The following is a 20,210-nucleotide window of genomic DNA, read 5'->3' as shown; positions in this document are numbered from 1 at the left end:
CTGCTTGGAGGTGGGCCCGTGCCGAGGTGGAATTGGACCCGGGCGATGGTCCGGCGGTACCTAGAAAAGTTGACGGTCGGTTTGGGCGGTCGAATTTGGCTGTCATGCGCCTACTCCTCCCCGCCCCTCCGGTGGACCCCGCCCTCTCGCTTCTGTGACGAAAGCTGGGCGGGCCCCACTTTCCTAGTGCAATACAAAGTTTTGGACTCCCTTCCCTTTCTCCCCCATTCTCTCTCTCTCTCCTCATTGTCTCTCTCTGTTTCTCTGTCTTCTGCACACGGCGCACATCCCCAGCTGGACCTGAAAGAGGAGGAGAGTTTCTATTTGAAAGGATTCGTTTGCCCTCTCAGATCTTCATCCGAGGTAATAGCCGTCTCTCCTCTTTACCTCCCTCTCCCTCTCGCTCAGAAGTCTTTCCGATCTGATTTTCACTGTTTGAGTCGAAAGGAAGAAGCCGACCTTCAAAAATTCTCTGTTTTTCGTGAATCGCAGAAGTTGATCGCTTGAATGTCTTTTTTCTGTTTAGATGAATCGGCAGTCCATCGTTCTTCTCAGCTATCATTTTTCTTTTTCATTTCTAAACTGAAAAGTATGATGATCGTTGTGCTCTGTTTGTTATTTCGCAAAGCAGATTGATGAATCGGTTGATCTCTATTGACTGTTTTTACTGGACAGACATCGTATTACACTTTCTTTGCGTCTTCCAGTCTTTCCTTTCTGCTATTGCTATGGAATCGCCGCCACTCCTTAGATCGATGAAAATTTTCCCTTTTCTTTATCATAGTATGGTCAGGTTTTAGGTAAATACTTCAACCTCCACAAAGTAAAATAGGATTTAGAGGTGGAACGAATAAAATGGAAAACATAAAAACAAGAGCGAAGAGGAGATTGGCGGAAGCTCTGATTCGTCGTTCTGCCCTCTTTCTTCCTGCGCTTGCCTGTCTATAAATAGGAATGGATCTCCAGTTTGAGAAGTTGAATCTATTATTTTTATTTTTCATTTCTCAAGAATTCGCAGAAGCCCTTATTGCTATCAGAAGAGCAGGATTCGCTGTTGTTCTTAAATTAAAATATAATATTTCCATTTCGACGGTAATATTTTACTCCAAAGTTCACGATTTTGGTTTTGTCTTCCTTTCCCATGTTCTCATTCTGAAAAGTTTTTGTCATTGATAAGCAAATACAGTTCATCGTCCTCCAAAACATTTTGGTGCTCAAAAACGACCACAAAGAAGGTTACAAATATATCTATTTCTGCCATTTTTGGTTCCGGTGCTCGCAAGTTTTCTGGCGACCTCTCGTCCCGAGCACGAGCTTCTTTCTGCAAGCCTGGAAGAATCATTCTTTCAGATTCCGGAAAATCGATCGTATTTACTTTTGCGATTGCTTTCCTGGCAAAATAAGAGGGGTACTTTGGTCACATGCGATAAAAGGCGGGAGCATGTTGTAATTGAGCGGTCGTGTTTTTTCTTGGGAGCATCATCATGCAAATTGCAAACAATCGGAACACCTTTTTGTCTTTCCTTTCCCGCGGCAGGAGAGGAATCTTATTTTTGCCAAATGACTAAACTGCACCTACTTTCTTTTATTGGACTAGCATAGGGATCCACGACCCATGTGGGGAGACCATGTTTCTAATTCTGGTCTCCAAGTCTGTAGAAATTTACCTGCGAAGTCCTTATTTCTACAAAGAAGTTTACATACTTTTATAAACCACTTCGATTAAAAGAAAAAAAAGGAAGAGCACCATTCCCCGTTTCAAAAAAATCTGCATATAAATGTAAACCGCTTCGAGAAAAAGAACAGCGACATTTTTGAAGTTGATTAATCAGATGTTTGATCAGTTGATTGCTGTTACTGAGTGTGCCCTTTATATTGTTATTTCGAATAAGTTAGTTTACTAATTGCTTGATCGAGATTTAGATGATACAAGTCAAGTTTGAAATTAAAATTGTGTTTTGTGGCATTTGAAATTTGAAACGCGTCACCCTTTGCTTTTTTTTAGGCATACAAATTATTCTGCTTTAATGGTACCACGTCATTTCCAATTTTAAACATGTCCCTTCACCAAATCAGAAGCATCTTTTGCATCTCGGCTTTGTAAAATTATTCCCGATCCAACTTTGTTTACTTTCATGACATACAGAAAAACCATTCGAAAATTGAGTGGCCATAGTTTTCTAGATAGTTCGAAAGTCACCGTTCGAAAATTTAGTAAATGTCTTTCCACAATACTTAGCCTTCCATGAAGCATATGCAATTCAAGTGACTATTCTTTTATATGGCATAAGATTTGTAAAAGTTAGAATTTTGTATCACCACAAAAAACGCAGGTTGTTCCGTCAAGTTGCTCTGCTTCTTTTTAGATGAACATTGTTTACATGAAGAAACACAACGTATGCGGTGCCAACTGCCTTTAATTTGAACAGCACATATATAATTCATTTCCAATTTACAAACACAGGAAGGTGCATTTATTGACTTTCTTTTAAATATGTTCTTTTAAGTACCTAGGGGCGGGGCGGAGTACCGGATTTTCCATGCAAAAATTTTGGTAACACATGTCAAGTTTTTGATTGAACGGGAAATTGAGGCGGCATTTGATGGTTTGGAAGTTTGATTCAAAAATAAAAATTTAGGAATCATAATTTCTTTTAAACTGGAATGAAATCAAAATTCTAGGTTTCATTTTTCTAATTCCAAAAACGAAATACATTGTTTGTTTAATAATTTTAATTTTTTTAAAAATAAATATTTTGATTCTAAAATTCCATTATTTTGGATATAGAAAATAAAACTAACTAACACTTTTAGTTGTTGGGAATGAAACACGTGAAGGCAGAGAAAGGAAAAACAGTGAACAGAATTAACCATAGACGAGTTGTTCGTATTTGTTTTTTTCGCTGGCTAGTGCGCACCAGCTCAGTAGGTGGGAAAAGAATGGACCCACTTCTGGTTGGAAAGCTTCCAGCACATAATTATCTGAAGGCAAAATAGTTCTCGTGTGGGGGAACTTGCGGTTCTTTGTGGATGGCAAATGATGGCGATTCCTTTTCTTTATGCAACTGTGTTGTCCCCAACTGGAAAAGAATTCAGCTTTATAATACGATAGCTTCTAGTTTGATTTATTTGTTTTATTTGTAACTTGCAAGCAACAGCCAGCCAAGTTCCTTGTCCCCCTTGGCAACGATGCGATACTCATCATGCCTGTATTGTATAGTTGAGGGACCGATACGATATTATATTAGGATTGTCAAGATTTAATTAGATATTTTATTAATCCACATATAAAAAAAATTAATATCAAAATGAAAAATCGGATCGGATTCAGATTTAAGAAATGACATTTGATTGGATTCAGATTTAGATTCAAATGTATATAAATATTCGATATAATTTGCATAGGATTTAGTTTTAAATGTATTTTATATCCAATACTCTTATATTTTTTAAAATCAGTTGGATTCGATTTAAAATTCGGATTCAGATCAGATTTGGATTATAAAACTGGATTTTAGATTCAGATTCAAATATAACTTTTTTTCATTCGTATTCAAGTTTGAGTATGTGAATATCTACAAAAATAGATACAGTTAAGAGTACATCTTATTTGAATCTGATTGACATCCCTAACCTATATGTTAGAGCATTCTTTGCAGTCAGCTTCCAACACAAGTACCTAGCTGTAATATTAAAAAGTCATTGGAAAGCTCCTAGACGTTTCCAGCACTCTTAGTTCTTATGTAAATCATACATTTTAGAAACAAATAAAGAAATATAACCAAATATGCGTACGAAGGAGCTTTAGAACAGGACAGTTGAAATATCACATGAACTTTATGACCAAAATAATTATAGAACACCATTCTCGTTAATATTAATTTACAAAATGGGGTTCGCTCTTCCCCTAACATGTTTTGTGATACACTCGTCGATTTTTTTACCAGAACGTTTGTTGCATGCACTGTTTGTTCTTGTCCAAAAGGCTGTTTTGATTGCATTTGTATCATGATAATTACCATAATATCATCTAAAGTAATTTTTTGCCATGTGAGACGTTTAAGATCATTTTCGAGGACTGCAAGACAGAATTTCTCCCATTTTATTTTTTCTTCTACTTGCACCTTAGGCATATAACCAAAAAGGGGCGCTGAAAAAGTTTCCTGTTGTCTCATTTTTTACTTTATTTCATGCATCTTGCACGAGATATGACGGGAAATTTATGTCAAAAACTTACATTACAGGAACTTTTAACTTTTCTCTCGGTTGGCCATCGAATTTTATCGTTAGCCCTTTGCAATTGCTAGAGGAGAAGTCTAGAAAGACAAAATATCTTTTAAAGACGCGATCACCATAATCATAATAATTTCCCCTTCAGTAATCGTTTAGTCCTGAGATTGCAGTTCTCTGCTGCATGATGGTCTTTGAAAAAATTGATACACTTCTTGAGACGTGTTTTGTGGATGCACGCGGAGACGAACCAGAAGTGCGTGGAAGCTTGCTTTGGAAACTCGAGGAACAATCTTTTACTTTGCTTTTCTGTGTTCCTTTTCACATTTTTCATTTGCTTCCTATTGTCTTTCCACCGTGTCCCCTATGCGCTCTCCGTGCTTGCCGCATTATTTTCTTAAAAATGTGCAACTACAGTTTCTTGAGTATTCAAATTAGTTAAAGTACTATAAACATGAAGTCAAAAACTTGTTAGTTGTACAAGAAAATATCTCAATTATATTATTGTTGCCATTCATCTGCTAGAGATTTTTCCTTTTTGTATGGTTACAATAATTTCCCTGGCTTTATTATTACCTGATTTGATAGAAGTTAAGGCATTTAGCTTCGTCCGGAAAATATGCCTTGTTAAGAGATTGTATATGGTAGTTCATCTTTGCTTTTATTGTATTCTCACATGGTCATTTTATTAAGTTTTCCAAAACACATTTCTCTATAAACACGTATGTATGTCATTGTCACAAATATAGTGATATTCTCAATATTTTTTGATAATATAAAAAATATATCACAAAGAAATAAATCCAACAGCATCATCACAATAATATTGTGATAAATTTTCATTTTCCTTTGAAAAAGGACTTATACCGTTTAAACATTTCATTGCTTTTTTTGCTTCTTACAATATTTTAAAATTATTCTCCATGTTAATTGGTATTTGTTTTAAGAAAATTAGTAGCACACTCCGAACTTCATATATATATTTTTACTGTTATTCTTATGTCTTTTTAATTTTTTAAATTTTCAGGAAATGAAAATTAATACACACACAAGCTCATATATATGTATAGTGTTTTGTTTTGGGGACATCTTAGTCACACCTGTCACTCATTTAAATATTAAAAATTGGTTGACATAGGTGATACCATTAAATAGTTTACACAGCTCACTACCACAACAACGCCGCCCCCCCGCGCACACCCCCCTCTCTACACACACATATATATATATCAATCGGTTCCCATAGCCGGATGGTTGTTTCTTTTATTTTATTTAGTCTGCCTCAAATTGCCTAGCTCAAAGTCAACTTATTTACTTGACTGAGTTCATATCTCAACTGGAACTCCATTTGTCTCTTAAATGACTTGAGTCAATAGAAACGGTTTTTCAAGTCGATTTTGCCGAGGATCCACCAACTATAGGGTAAAAAGCATAGTTGTAAGGAGAAGAAAAAAACGAAAGAGGAGAAAGAAAAAAATGAGAGTGAAAAGGAAAAGAAGGGCCCATCTAAAAAGGAGATTAGGTGAAACGCTGCCCGTATATAGGGTTTGGATCTGAAATCGGGTTTGTATCTGGTCTATTAAACTGATCCAAAAAATCACTATGGAATTGTGGGGGTCATTAGGGTTACCGATAAAATAGGATTTTCCTTGCTCAAGCTGGGTTAGGGCAGTGCGTGTGGGTAAGTTAGCAGTGGAGGCTAACAATGGTATCAGGTGAGAGCGGAAGGCGCATGGTGGAGATCATCCATGGACCCCTTCAACCATCGGACGACATTCCTGAAGGCTACATACTCGTGCAATTAGGAGCAGAGGCTTATGGTGTGCCAAGCCCTGATTCTTGGAGACATGATGAGCCTAAAGACTATGAAGAGTACACCAGAAAGTTCACAAGTTTCGCGTTGTGGCTACGATGGCAGTTCTTTCTCTACTTGGGCAAAGAAGGCTATCGAGAGCTATGTCGCCCGGAGGGAGTTCGATCTTGACCGATTTGGCCAAGAGCAGAGCCATCTCAGCGGGAGTTAGAGGATGAATTGGAGAGACTGAATAATGGACATTGGTGGTTAGGCATCGAACCGGGAGGAGAAGGAAGTCGATTGCAGTTTCCAGGACCAAGCTGGGAACCTCGTAAGCACAAGCCCCAACTGGAGACCAGACAGCAATTGATCGACCAGATATTGAGGCAATTAGAAGAACGTGAGCAGAATTGGCGGAAAGAAGAATGCGGCAAGGATCGTGACCAACAATACTGCAGGCGTGGAGAAGGAGTTGAGGAAGAGGATGTGCAGAATTCAACAGGAATGGAGAAAGCAAACCATGGAGTTGCCGACATGGAGTTGCTACCACAAGATAAGAGGAGTTGGGTTCTAGCGAGAAGAAACAGATACAAAAGGGACTGGCGTCAGATCGTTCCATTCCTCTTAGGAGGTGCAAACATAATGACATCAGATAGTGGGTCAGGATATTGAACAAAAAAGCAGTTTAATGATATAACTGATAAGCATGCAAGAGCTGTGCAACTATATTCTGATTCAGAGTCGCATATTATGGATATTGAACAAAAAGCAGTTTAATGATATTGGATAGCTCCACGATTCTAGAATCATGTAGGAGTAGGAATATTTGGTTTCCTAGTTTCATATCGGTCATTAGGGTTACCGATGAAATAGGGATTTTCCTCTTGTGAAGGTGGCTCTAACTGGGTTAGGGTTAGGGCAGTGCGTGTGGGTGAATGCTTTGGAAGTTAGCAGGTGGAGGCTTACAAAATTGACGTTTAGTGACATTGTGAATTTCAAGATTTTTTTTTTTTTTTTTTTAATGCTTAACGTGTGGATAACCCTTATGTATAATACGAGCACATTTTTCACTTTTAAGGAACCTGAACGAGGAGTCTTTTGACACATTATTTCTGTACTGTTAACAGAAGGGGAAGAAAGCGCACCAGCAGGCAAGTCATGGATGTGGAAACACAGGCAAGTTCCGTGGATGTACAATTAAAAGATGTGAATGATGGAAAGGTCATAGATGTTTCGTTGACTCCATCACAGGTAACCATTAATGTTCGAAGCTCCTGATGCATGCAAGTCAAATCCTAAAATGTAAAAAAAATACTTACAAAGACAGTTGGCCTGTTACCTGAAATAGCAAATGAGTAGTCCTAATGCGTCTCATAAGAAACTGGCAGAGTAAGCAGGAAGTCAGCTATTTTCGAGGATTGTTTTAGGTTTTTCATTAGTTCGGTTGGAAATATCAGTCCCGTGGGAAACATATACCAATAGCCGTCCAATTGAGAGTTGTAGGCTATAAGCGTCATTGAAATTTATTTTGCAATCCTTCCTTTTTTTTTTCCCTACAATTACACACAAGTTTTATCCTCATCATCGCTGTTACACTAGACCCTTGTGATAGGAGGCCTTATTTATGCCACAGAATTTACCTTTTTTTTTTTTACTAGGAGAGCTAACACATTTTATTACGCGTTTTTCTTGTCTTAATTATTTTTACCTTCTTTTAACAGGAAGAAAGAGTTCCGCACTTTTTGGAAAACAGTAAACCCACAAAAATGACGCATGAAGGTGATGAGGCCTTTAATGCCGAAAGAAGTGTTGAAGCTCGCAAAGATGCAGAAGAAGAAGAGGTAGCTTTTGATGGGGAGTTTATCAAGGTAGAAAGGGAATCAATTGATACGAAGGAAAATATTCATATTCATTCTGGAAAAGAAGCAACCGATTATGTTGCAGATAAGAACTTGGGACATCACCATTTTCTAGAACTGCAGGAAAAAGTGAAGACACTTGAACAAGACTTAGAAAGGATGAGCGCAAGGATCGAAACCTCAGAGATTGAAAAGTCCGAAGTCCAAAGAGAATATGCAAGAATCAAGGAAATATTGGAGGAAAAGACTCACGTTGCTGTTGACCTTGAGCTGAAGCAAAAGCATTTGAATGAACAACTTGAATCTGCTGAATTACAGATTAAACAGTTTGAGAAATTGAATCATTCTCAGTTTGAAGCCCTGGAGACAGCCCTTAAATCACAAGATTCATTTCAAAAAGAATTAGCTGATTCAAGAGAAGAGGCAAATATATTGCATTCTCAGCTTGAAAGTTCAAGGAAGAAGGTCCATGAGCTGGAAGAAGAGGTAACAACTTTGGCAACGGAGGCAAAGAAGGCCTCAGAGTTCCAAAATCTGTTAGAATTAGCAAATGTGAATGCAAAGGAGATGGAACATCAGATCAGCTTTCTTCAGGAGGAAATAAGTAACTTGTATGGAAGAATTGCTGATAATCAGAAAGCAGAGGACACACTGAAGAATACACTAGCAGAGCTGTCTGCAGTTCAAGACGAGCTTAGGCTTTCAAAAGTATATACAACGGATATAGAGCAAAAAGTTGCCTTCGGTGAAAGAGTTATCAAAGAGGCGGAGGAGCAACTAAATTTAGCCAAGCAATCAGAAGAGATACTGAAACATGATTTCTTAGCGTTGGAGAAATTACTTGCCGCAAGCAAGGAAGATCTTCTGATTAAAATCACTGAGTTAGGGGGCTTGGATTCAAAGCTAACGGAGGAAAAGGAAAAAATACTCATACTGGAAACTGAACTGAGGAATCAGGAGGCACAGACTTCTATGGTACAAGAAGAGCTGGCTACCATGACCAAATTGAAAGCAGATAAAGAAGCTACAGTATCTGCACTGGATAGCAAGCTGTGTCACATGCAGGAATTAATCGCTGATCTTGAAAACCGACTGAACCAATCAATAGAAAAATGTGCTGAATCAGACTCGCATTTGGAGAGAGTACTCTCATATAACAATGAGTTGGAAGAGAAGTTGAAGTCGCTTCAAGGCCTTCATGATGAATCTGAATCCAGAACTGCAGATGCTGTAAGATTGAATCTTGAATATCAAAATATGCTTCAAGAAGAAGAATCAAAGCTTCAAAAAGCTGAATCAGAGTTGGTGCTTCTAACACAGAAGAACTCTGAGCTTGAAGAACAGCTAAATTCTGCAGCAACAGATAGAAATGACACTGAAAAGTTTGTAAAAGAGTTACAAGAGAAAATATATGAGTTGTCTGAAATGCTAAAAAAGGTCGAAGAAGAACGCAAGCTCTTGGAAACAGAAATTGTGGAACATAAAGACAGGAAATCCTACTTGGAATCCGCTCTGGAAGAATCTTCTGGAAGACGATGTGATCTAGAGAATGAGTTGAAAATTGTAACCGAGAGATGTATGGAGCACGAGGGTCGAGCCACTTCTGTGCATCAGAGAAGTCTGGAGCTTGAAGATATGATTCAGGTCTCACATTCTAAAGCAGAGGATGCAGGAAAGAGGGTAACAGAGCTTCAACTACTAGTGGAGAGCTCAGAACAGAAACGGCACGAGCTTGAGGAATATTTAAGGTCTACAGAAGGGAAATATATAGAAGTAGAAGCTGAATCTAAGCACTACTCTAGCAAATGCGCAGAAATTTCTGCAGAACTGGAAGCTGCATGTGCGAAATTATCGAGCTTGGAGCTTTCACTGCAAAATGCAAAAGAAAAAGAGCTAGAATTGACAGAAAGTCTAAGAGAAACTAGAGAAGAACGAGAAAGTTTTGCAGATAAGATTAACAATCTTGAGTCAGATTTAGAGAAGTCCTATATGAAAAACAGAGAATTGGAGGATAACCTCAAAGTTGCTCTACATAAATGTGTGGAACATGAGGGTCATGCCAGTAGCACTCACCAGAGGAGCCTCGAGCTTGAGGACTTGGTGCAGATCTCACAGTCAAAAGCAGAAAATGCAGAAAGAAAGGTCGTTGAACTAGAAATGTTGCTGAAGAGTTCAGAAGAGAAACAGCATGAGTTAGAGGAGCATTTAAGATCCACAGAAAAAAAATTGCTAGATGCTGAAGAAGAATGTGAAAGTTATTCTTGCAAAGTTTCCAAACTTTCTGATGATTTGGAAGAGTCTCTAGGGAAAGCATCGAGCATCGAGCTCTTGTTGTCTGATGCAAATGCAAAGGATACTGAATTTAAGGAACAATTAGCATTGGTCATGGCAGAGAGAAAAAGTTTTGAAGACAAAGTCAAGCAGTTGATGTTGGATTTGGATCAATCATCTTTGAAGACATTGGAGCTTGAACAGGGGCTAAAAGTTCTTGCAGAGAAATGTGCAGAACATGAGGGTCTTGCCACTATGCATCACCAAAGGTGTCTTGAGCTTGAAGGACTAATTGAAACATCAGAATCCAAAACAGAGGCTGCAAAATTAGAATGTGAGACTTACGCTGCCAAGATTTCCAAACTTTTAGGAGACCTGGAAACTTCCCTGTTAAAAATATCAAATTTGGAGGTTGCATTGCATGATGCAAATGAAAAGGAGATGGAGATGAAGAAAAGTTTGGACCTCTTCATTGCAGATCAGAATACTTCTGAGGCTAAGATCAAGCAGTTGGAGAATGAGTTAGATATTTTATCTTCAAGAAATTTGGAGCTCGAGCAGGAGCTGAAAGTTGTTACAGAGAAATGCATGGAACATGAAGGCAGAGCCGACCAAATTCACCATAGAAGCCTTGAACTTGAAGATTTGATCCAGGTATCAAATTCCCAAGCACAGGATACCGAACGAAAGGTGGGTGAACTAGAGATACTGCTGAAAACTTCAGAGCAAAAGCAACAAGAATTTGAAGAGCAATTGGCTTCTGCAAAGGCAGAATGTAGACAATACGATGCCAAACTGTCTGAACTGTCTTTGGAATTGGAAGCATCTTTGGCAAATGCTTCTTCCCTGCAGGCTGCACTGGGAGATGCAAATGAAACAGTGGAATCTCTGAAGAAGAGCATCCATTTGCTTACAGAGGAGAAAAAAGCTTTTGAAGATGCATCAGATGCTTATGGTGCCAAACTTTCACATGTAGAGTCACTTCTGGAGCTTCTACAGCAGGAGATGAAGATGACCCAAGAGAAATTGATTACTGTTGAGAGTGATCTTGAAATCGCCACACAGAAAGAGGCAGAAACTGCAGTGAAGCTTAAGCTTTCTGAGGAGCAGCTAGATCAGCAGAGGTTGTTAATGCAAGAATCTTCTGAAAAGTGCCAAGAACTGGAATTGCTTTATGAGGAAACCAATATGAAACTGCAAAATGAAGTAGAAAAATTTGTACAGAGAGATTCTGCAGCCAAAGAATTACTAGATAAAGTCGATGCTCTTGAAAAGGAAGCAGCAGCACGCCAAGAACAGGCAGTGGAAGCATCTTCATGCAACCAAGCTCTGCAGGCTCAATTAGAAGAACAATTGAAAAAAATGATTTCCCTGGAAAACTATTGTGGTGAATTGAAAAGCAAGGTCTTGGAAAGTGAAAGCCAAGTCAGTGCATCCTCATCTGAAAATGAAATTCTGGTTGAAACTAACTTGAAACTCAAGGACGAACTGAAGGTTTACCATGAAAAGGTTTCTCAGCTGGAAACTGTGCTCCAAGCCCTACAAACTGAAAAGGAAGCAACAATAGAAGAAGTGAAGTTCCATAAGAATAACATAGATGAGTTAACTGATAAGCATGCAAGAGCTCTGCAACTCTATTCTGATTCTGAGTTGCATATTATGGATATTGAACAAAAACTTCATGAAGCAATTGAGAGGTGTACACTGCAAGACCTTGAGGCGAAGGAAATGAATGAGAATATGCAGTCTCTTGAAACTCAGTTAAAGACACATAAAGAGAATGCAGAAAATGCAGAAAGGGTGATTGAGTCTCAGAAGGTTGAGATGGAACAAGTGAGATCTAGTTTGGCACACTTGGAAGGTACACTAGAAGAGCTTCAAAACCGCTCTAGTAGACTTGAAGCAGAGAATGAAGCGTTAGCTGAAGCGAACCTGGACCTCAATGAGCAAATAGCTGCATATCAGACTAAAATCTCAGAGTTACAGGTTGTGCTAAACACGGTTCAAGCAGAGAAAGACACAGTTGTTGAACAGTTAAATGCTTGCGAGAAAACTATTAATGATCTGACAGAGCAGCATAGAGCTGAAGGACACAAACTCCAGTCTCAGGTTTACTTCTTCCTAAGGCCACTTCTTTCTTTTTTACATATTTGTAGATAGCCAAGAAAGAAAATTCTATACATATTTTTGCCATTTGAAAATTGCATTTGCTGATGCTATTTCTAATACATTTAAATTGTGTTACAGATATCTTCCATCATGACCGAGAGTCATTCATTGAGTGAAACATATGATAAATCAAGGAAGGAATTTCAAATATCAAGGTCTGAATTGGAAGATAAACTAAAGGAAGGGAAGGCAAGAGAAGATGGTTTCCTTCTAGAGATTGAGATTCTCAGAGCTGAAGTTGCTGACAGGTCCACTTTACTTTCACGTATAGGTCTGTTAGAGCAAGAGTTAGCATCGTCCGAAGCTCAACTTAAGGAACAGGTACGTTTACATTTGGCTTTATGACCATGCAAAATGGTCTTGTGTGCAAAGTGTTGTCGAGTTTTAACACTACATTATTAAGGGCTACCCTTGCTGATTTCAATGTACCGTACCGCAACAGTTGAACTCAATTGTCTGTACATACGGAGCACATAGTCTTGACAGTTGAATTTGCTGATTCACTTAAGCAGCAGCCTGACCAATTTAATTCAATTTCGTTTTTTTACAACAATGGTTCTTATCAAGCAGCCCAACTTCACTTGCTCAACAGATGTAAACTTCTAAATTGATGCTAATGAGAAAATTTATTTTAAACCGTCTCAGTGTGCCTGAGAATCTTACTCTGGTTACCAACCTCATCCAGATCAACTTTAGACATGTTTCTAGCCAAGTAGGAGAATTTCCCTCTCAGTTGCAATCAGTATCTAGTTTTTTGCATATGCAATTAGTTCATGATTTTTGTTTACTATTGGGCGAGACGTCTGTCAGATTCTGCCTGCTCGCAGGAGAGGAAAAGGCAAAATATTTTGCCACATCCAATGTCATCGCACTTCTGAAGTTATGTTCTTTCCTTTTTATCTTAGGCGCCTGTCATTGGAATATACCGTCCCTGTGTTTCTTTCTACTGTCCTTTGCAACATGGCTTCTTAATTTCTGCCAAAATCGGTTTCTATGTGGAGCACAAACGAACGCCTATATTAATTTGTCCATCACATAGATGCTTGCATCAGAGTCAAAGGTGGCAACCTTAAACTTTGTCATTTTGCAGAAGGAGAAGGAGGCAAGGAAAGACACTGATAAGGAATCCAGTCTGAAAGTTACACTTGCAGAACTTGAAGCCAAGGATCATCAAACATCTATTCTGCAAAGGCAAATTGAGGAACACAAGCAGCAACTTGAGCAATCCAATTCAATGTTGAAAATGAAGGTAGTTTTCCTCTCATCTGTTTGTCTGGAATTAGCATTGAGAACTAATTGTTTCTTCTTTCACACCGATAACCAGAAATGAATGCGGTCAAATCTGAAGTTTAGAAGATGAATTACCAAAGTAACTGAAAAAGTATCTCCCAAGCTTATTCCCTGACTAAAGGCTACAAATGCACAAATATGTGCTTACCTATGTAACAAGGGCACTTCTAGAAGGGAGAAGTTCCATGTTGATGCGACTCAACACAAGTGTGGGCACCGGACACGGCAGACTTAATTTTTTATACTTTTGATACATTTTAGTATTTTTTTATATTTTTAGTATTTCTTATTTGGTAACAAATATTTTATGAATATAAAAAATAAATTTGTGTAGTTATTTGCTTAAAAATCTTATTATATATGCCCGGCCGTGTCCCTACACCTAAGTTTTTTTTTTTTTAAATGCCTCAAACCAGTCCACATTAGAACCCGTGTCAGCAGCCGTACCTGAGCCCATATGACATAGGGGCTTGCACAACACGCACAAACACAAAAGTTTCTTAATTTCTATGCAAGTTGCATTGAATCATATTCTTCATTTCTCGGTTCAGGAAGAAAAGATTAGCCTCATCAATGCAGAACTGGAAAGTTCAAAAATCAAAACAAATCAGATAGCTGAGTTGGAAAAGAAGATAGAGGACCTCGAGATTGAACTGCAATCAGCAAGGTTAAACCCTGAAATTCAGGCAAGTACACTCAAACATTTGCTTCTTGCGTTGTTCTCTCTCAGGATTTTGCTTGTGCTAGGGCATATTTTTTTATCCCTATGATAAGAATTTGATTCATCGGTGGCAGTTCTATCGGAAGAATGCATAGACTACATGAGTATTTTCTGTTCGTGCACTTTCATCAGCATTATCTGTCCCTTTCAGAACCCATTTTTTTCAATAGATAAAAGCTTCATGCTGCATTTACATTGAAAATGGAGAGAGAGAGAGAGCGAGAGAGAGAGAGAGAGAGAGAGAGAGAGGGCTACTGTTGCTGCATTAACATTTGCAATTTTGCATAATCAGTTCTCGTGCTCTCAAGTACTGAAGTTATTTTCCACATTATTCTACAGTCGAGGGGCATAGCGGATTTGGGTATAGGAGCATCTCCGTCGAAAAGGAAGAACAAAAAGAAATCTGAAGCGGCTGCCACTCAGACTGTCCAAGGTTCTCCATTGATGGGCTTTAAACTTGTCGTGGCAGTAGCACTGATATCACTAACCATCGGTCTGCTTCTTGGAAGGGGAAACTAAGCGAAGAATTCTGAATACATTGTAAAAAAATGCGTTTTTATTTCGTTGATTATAGTTGGAGCATAGTAATGGTTGAGTGTCAGGTAGGGATTTGTTTTTCCAATGGTCCCTACCTTTACATGTGCAGCGAGTTCTGAAGGTTGCGTATAGTCGGTCAAATTTTGTACCATTTATTGTGATGGATACTTTCATTGAATAAGCTTTATCTGTTAGTAAGAGTAGATGCGTAGGACGTGAGGGATGTCGATGGGCAGGAGCTAATTTTTTTTATAAAGTTCCTACATTCAAGTCTGTAGTTGTGGTGTAGAACTTGTGTGAACGTTGAGTGAATTTTCTGGTGGCATGTTTTTATATGAAAAATGGTAAATCCAAGTTTGTTTGTTATTTACTGTGAACTTCGAGTTGGAGATTAATTCTATAATGAACTAGTTGTGCGCGTGTTTGATAAGGAAAGGAACCACACAAGCAGCAACTTCGAAGATGGATTTGCAGCTTCAGCCGTCCCTTTACCAGTAACTTCTACGGGTGTAAAGAAACTGCCCTCTATCATTAACCATCGAATTGATGTAAAAATTGGCTTTTGAATTCACAGGCCCATGGACAAAGAAAAAATCAGTGAATCGGTTAAACCAGAGTACGACTCAGTCAATTCAAATATAAGTAAGCTGATCTTTAACCGCTTTGAATCGGCCCTTGAATTAAATCAACCTCCTGCCAGACTGCCTCATTAATACTAATAGTACGTTCATTTATCAATTTGGCCTTGAGGATGTACCTTCCGATTTGGATTCCTCAAAAGTTTGCAGGAGATCGTACGCCATTCTAGGCTGCATTGCGGGAAGCAACTTTTAATGAAGCTTGACTTGAGAAAGACATATGAAAGACTCGAGTGAAATTTCATTAGAGTCGCCATGGAGAAGCTGAACAAAAGAATGGGTTGAGAGAATGATGCTGTGAATAAAAGACCCCTTCTCTAGCATTAATTATTAATGGGAGAGAAAGAGAGTTTTCCAATATCCAATGAGGGATTAGTAAGGAGATCCTATCTCCCCCTATATTTTCATAATACACATGGAGATTCTTTGAATGAGGTTGAAATGGAAAGCAGTGCATGGTAGATTAGTTATTCCCAGAATTGTGGGCAATGAACTTACACCGTCCAAAACCATTTTTGCAGATGATAAATATAGTTCTGTGTTCAGCTGCTAATGAGCAGTCTTTGTGATGAAAGAATTTCATGGGGGCGGCAGGCTTGGAAGTTAATGCTTTAAATCAGGTTTCATCCCCTTTCATCTGAACGAGGAGGACATTAGAGTTGTAATAAAGATATTGGAATGGTGAGCAGAAAGTCTTCCCATTAATTATTTGGGATTGCCTCTATTTAAAGGGAGAATGAACGTGCACTATTGTGTTACTCTTAAGGAGAAGATAGCAAAAAAACTAGCTAATTAGAAAGGGAAAATGTTATCATACACAAGGAGATGCTGCCCGATCAAACATGTTCTACAACAAGTTTGGGTTACTGGACAAGTCCTTTTCGCCTACCTAACCACATGATATCCTTTATTATATAAAGGAATTTTCTAGTTTCTTTTGGGTCAGCACAGAGGGTAGAAACAGATATATTTTATATGGTGGCAGGTGTTATTGAAAGAGGTATGGGGTTATCTAATCTTTGGGTACTCAACAAAGCCTGCATGATATACTTGGGCCCACAAATGATGTTATCTGATAGCCAATGGGAAGCCTTTGTTAGGGAAGTATCTTTGGCATGATAGCTTGTGGTCTTGCAAAAGTAGCCCAAAGATGTCATGGAGTTGAAGGGGGTGCTATGGGGATGAGATGAAGGTGGCCATATGTTGCAGCAGCAAGTTGGCAATGGGAAGAGCGCAAAGTTTTGGGCATTTTGTTGTATCTAGTTCCTGGTCGTGAAAATTATAATAAGATCAAAAGAGACTTGTTTATGAGTGTGGAGCAGGTTAAATTTCACTATACATGGAAAAGATGCAGCAAGTGGGATCCCCTTGGCTAAATCATGTGATCAGGGGTATGGGAAAAGATGAAGCAAGTGGCAGTCTGTATGTCTTGAGTCTAAAGGAATGCAGAATAATGTTTTTGAAATTAGTAATGCTGGAAGGAGTTTTCTGATAGGAGATATTCGTTTTCTTTAACAAATGTTATGCCTAGGATGCTAAGGATTTTATTTCCTTTATTGTGAGTATGAAGCCGGTAATGAAATAAATTGTTGTGCGTCGATGGCATACCAATGAAATGGAGAAGGAAGCTCAAAGCACCATTTGACTCTATAGTGGGAGAGGACTGGGTATTCCTTCTCCTATTGAAATATCGGTAGAGTGGGCTTTCTTGATAGTAACCCTATAGTGGAGGATTTGGAAATGTTAAATACTGAAATGGTGGTGAATACAACAAAAAATTGGAGTTTATTTGTTCGTACTGTGAGAGCCAAAGCCTAAGTGAAGGCTTTTGAGGATCTCCTGCTTTTTACTTTATTTTTGGACATTCTTCATTGTGTTGATGATCTATGGAGAGTAAAAGGGATGGGAACCCAATAAAACCCCAGTAGAGTTGCATTGCTATGCCATTCTAAGCTCCACATTTATTGAATTATGTAGTTGTAGCATCAATGCATTGGGCATAGCTGGTTGGTTGGGCCAGCAACTGGTAGCACTAGTTTGAATTACATGACTATCAACCCTTGCACAAGCTGGCAAAGGCCCTAGGGGTCTTACTACTATTCAGATTATGCATCCAGGAGCAACAAAATATGCCTATCAAAAGTGCAGTTTTTTTGTATAAAAGAAGGAAAATTCATGTCACTGATATATATATATATATATATATATATATATATATATATATATATATATTATTTCTTAAAATTGGCCTTTTTCAATCATTTTTATTGCAGCAAAATTATGTTTTTCAAATTTTAGAATTTTCTTTACCATTGAATTTTCAGTGCCATATATCATGTAATGCATATATAAGTTACTGGCAAAACCTCATTAACAAACAAACAAATAAATATACACACACACACACATGCAGAGAGAGAGAGAGAGAGAGAGAGAGAGAGAGAGAGAGAGAGAGAGAGAGAGAGAAGGGTGCTGACTTATAAATAAACTAGGAGAGTAACGAAACTAAAGGAGATAAATGCTCAACCATCACATTTAAACCAATGCTTAGGCATCTTCCTGATGGTTACGACCCCATTTGATGGGTCTTGCAAATGAGACCCACAAATGGAAGCTTGTTCATTCAACTATAAGATTTGAATGATTGATAAGTTTGCTTTTTTTGTACAAAACTTAAAGGATGATTTTGCTCACAACCACTCAATCCCTCAATGTTTGGGTTTCCTAATGGAAGGATGATTTTACCTATCAAGACTAGCATTTCATAGAGATTCCATCATCTGGCTCACTCGAGGGAATAGACTACCAGCAGTGAGGTAATGCTAGACTAAGAAGAAAGAAGTTCAAGAGAACATTGGGTCAATAGGTCTAGGCAACAGGCCCGGGTACCTGACGGGTACTCGTGTAAAAACCGGCCCGGGCCGGCCCTATGGGGCCTTATTTGGTCCGATTTATTTTTTTATTTTTATTTAATAATAATATATATTTTATTATTAAAAATATATTGTATATTCAGAAATTTTTATTTTATATTTAAAAAATAATTTTTTTATTTTAATCGGGCCGCCTCGATGCCCAGATCTAGTGAAGACAACTATTGTTTTATGGCATATCTTCCTTGCTGAACATGGGTTAATAGTCTTCATCTTTTATGGGAAAAGGGCAATGGGCAGTCCCCACTTTTCATGAAAACATGGTGAGCGTTTTATTCTTGTACAATTCTCCATATTCAGTACGGCAAAGGAAGGCACCCCACCTCAAACCATGTAAATCTTTTCTTACTTGGTGTGTTTATCTTTTCTTCCTTCCTTCGTTTTCATAGCGTGTGGATCAAGATCTTGAGCACTACTTTGTTGGTTCTACTCAAATTCAAACAAATTGGTATCATAGCGAGATCGAAATTTGATCTTGATTCTAACTTATTGAGCTGAAATTGGCATTGGGTATAAAGTTTGACGTTCAAGTGTTAGATGAGATGTTTAAAGATTTTAAGATATGGCAGTTGAAGATGAAGTTCATGCATTGTTTGGATTTAATCATCTTGCAAAGCATGTAAGGTGGGCCTTGATGGAGGCATGTGTAGTGATGGTGATCATGATGAAGCTTGATATTAGATACGGCTTATGACGATGAGCCAAGAGAAGAATGTGCCGTTTCATGGCCATTCTTCCTTGTGGAACATGGGTTAGTGGTCTCCACATTTCATGGGACATAATGAGTAGGTAGTTTCAGTCTCCACTTTCCATGAGAACATTAAAAGAGTGGGTAGTTGTAGCAACTTCCCAGTTGAGTCTATATGACGGAGTCATGTATAGTGCAAGATGCATATAAGGGTGAAGAGATAGAGTGAGAGAATTCTTGTAAATATAATTTGTTTCTATCAGGGTGAGCATTCTACTCTTGTATAATTTACCACATTTAGTAAAGTTCTTTTAACCATCATTGCTCCTGGATGTAGGAAGGCACCATACCTTTTTAGTGTGTTTATCTTTTTTTTTTTTCCTTTCCTTTCCTTGTTTTGCTCATGGTGTGCAAATCAAGATCTTGTACACTACCAAGTTTATATGAGTAGTCAAGTTTTGAGAACAACTAGCCAACTGCCACATAATGAGGTGCAAGAGAAGTAGATACTACTGGATGATGGCAACTAACCAACTAAACACTAATGATGTGTACAAGAAATAAATATCATTAGCAATCATGACAACTAGCAAACTCCCACCTAATAAGGTGCAACAGAAACAAATGTCGGTGATAGCAACAACTGGCCAACTGCCACTTGAGGAGGTGCATGTGATGTAAATGCCATTAGTGATAGCCAACAAGTCAACATTCACTCAAATGTAGACATAGGAATAGAGGTGCTTGTCATTGTTAAGCCATCAAGTCTCCTTTTAATTTAGCATGAGATACAGCCAGTTGAGCCTAAGATGTAGTTGGAGGAGCAAAAGCATTTGCCAATGGCAAAGTCCATCAAGTTTGCAGCTATTGAGCATGTGATGTGATGCATCTCAATGATGTTGAGATATGTCAAGAACAATAAAGGCCCATGTCATCTGATGTAGCCAGCAAAGTGCCACATGTCGAGCATGATATGCAACTAGATAAGGTAGACTAGAGGCACTCAATGTTGGTAGTACCATATATATGCTTTTAGGACAAGGCATGGTGAACATGAATGAGAAGAATGAAGGCCCCGT

At 38.3% G+C, this 20,210-nt stretch overlaps 1 protein-coding gene across 2 annotated transcripts; it reads left to right on the top strand.

Annotated features, from left to right (window-relative positions):
* Positions 1-230: 230 nt before the first annotated feature.
* LOC116264655 (uncharacterized) lies at positions 231-15,238 on the top strand. 2 transcript variants are annotated; one of them, XM_031644990.2, is made up of 7 exons: positions 231-363; positions 7,153-7,276; positions 7,747-12,264; positions 12,403-12,645; positions 13,415-13,573; positions 14,166-14,300; positions 14,675-15,238. In XM_031644990.2, exons 2-7 carry the CDS (start codon positions 7,184-7,186, stop codon positions 14,852-14,854), a joined length of 5,328 nt encoding a protein of 1,775 aa, XP_031500850.1. In that variant the 5' UTR covers positions 231-363; positions 7,153-7,183; the 3' UTR covers positions 14,855-15,238. The 2 variants fall into 2 exon arrangements, with proteins under 2 accessions (XP_031500850.1, XP_031500851.1); XM_031644991.1 differs by lacking the exon at positions 231-363 and adding an exon at positions 5,887-6,656.
* Positions 15,239-20,210: the final 4,972 nt, after the last annotated feature.

The sequence above is a fragment of the Nymphaea colorata genome, chromosome 11, assembly GCF_008831285.2.
Source record: "Nymphaea colorata isolate Beijing-Zhang1983 chromosome 11, ASM883128v2, whole genome shotgun sequence".
Classification (NCBI taxonomy): domain Eukaryota; kingdom Viridiplantae; phylum Streptophyta; class Magnoliopsida; order Nymphaeales; family Nymphaeaceae; genus Nymphaea; species Nymphaea colorata.
This window is presented reverse-complemented; position numbering and strand designations above follow the sequence as displayed.

Bases quoted from the DNA above. Each gene is read 5' to 3' on its own strand.
- LOC116264655 (XM_031644990.2), top strand. From the start codon at position 7,184: ATGGATGTGGAAACACAGGCAAGTTCCGTGGATGTACAATTAAAAGAT. The intron at 7,277-7,746 runs GTAACCATTAAT...TTCTTTTAACAG, and splicing joins TTTCGTTGACTCCATCACAG to GAAGAAAGAGTTCCGCACTT. The intron at 12,265-12,402 runs GTTTACTTCTTC...ATTGTGTTACAG, and splicing joins GACACAAACTCCAGTCTCAG to ATATCTTCCATCATGACCGA.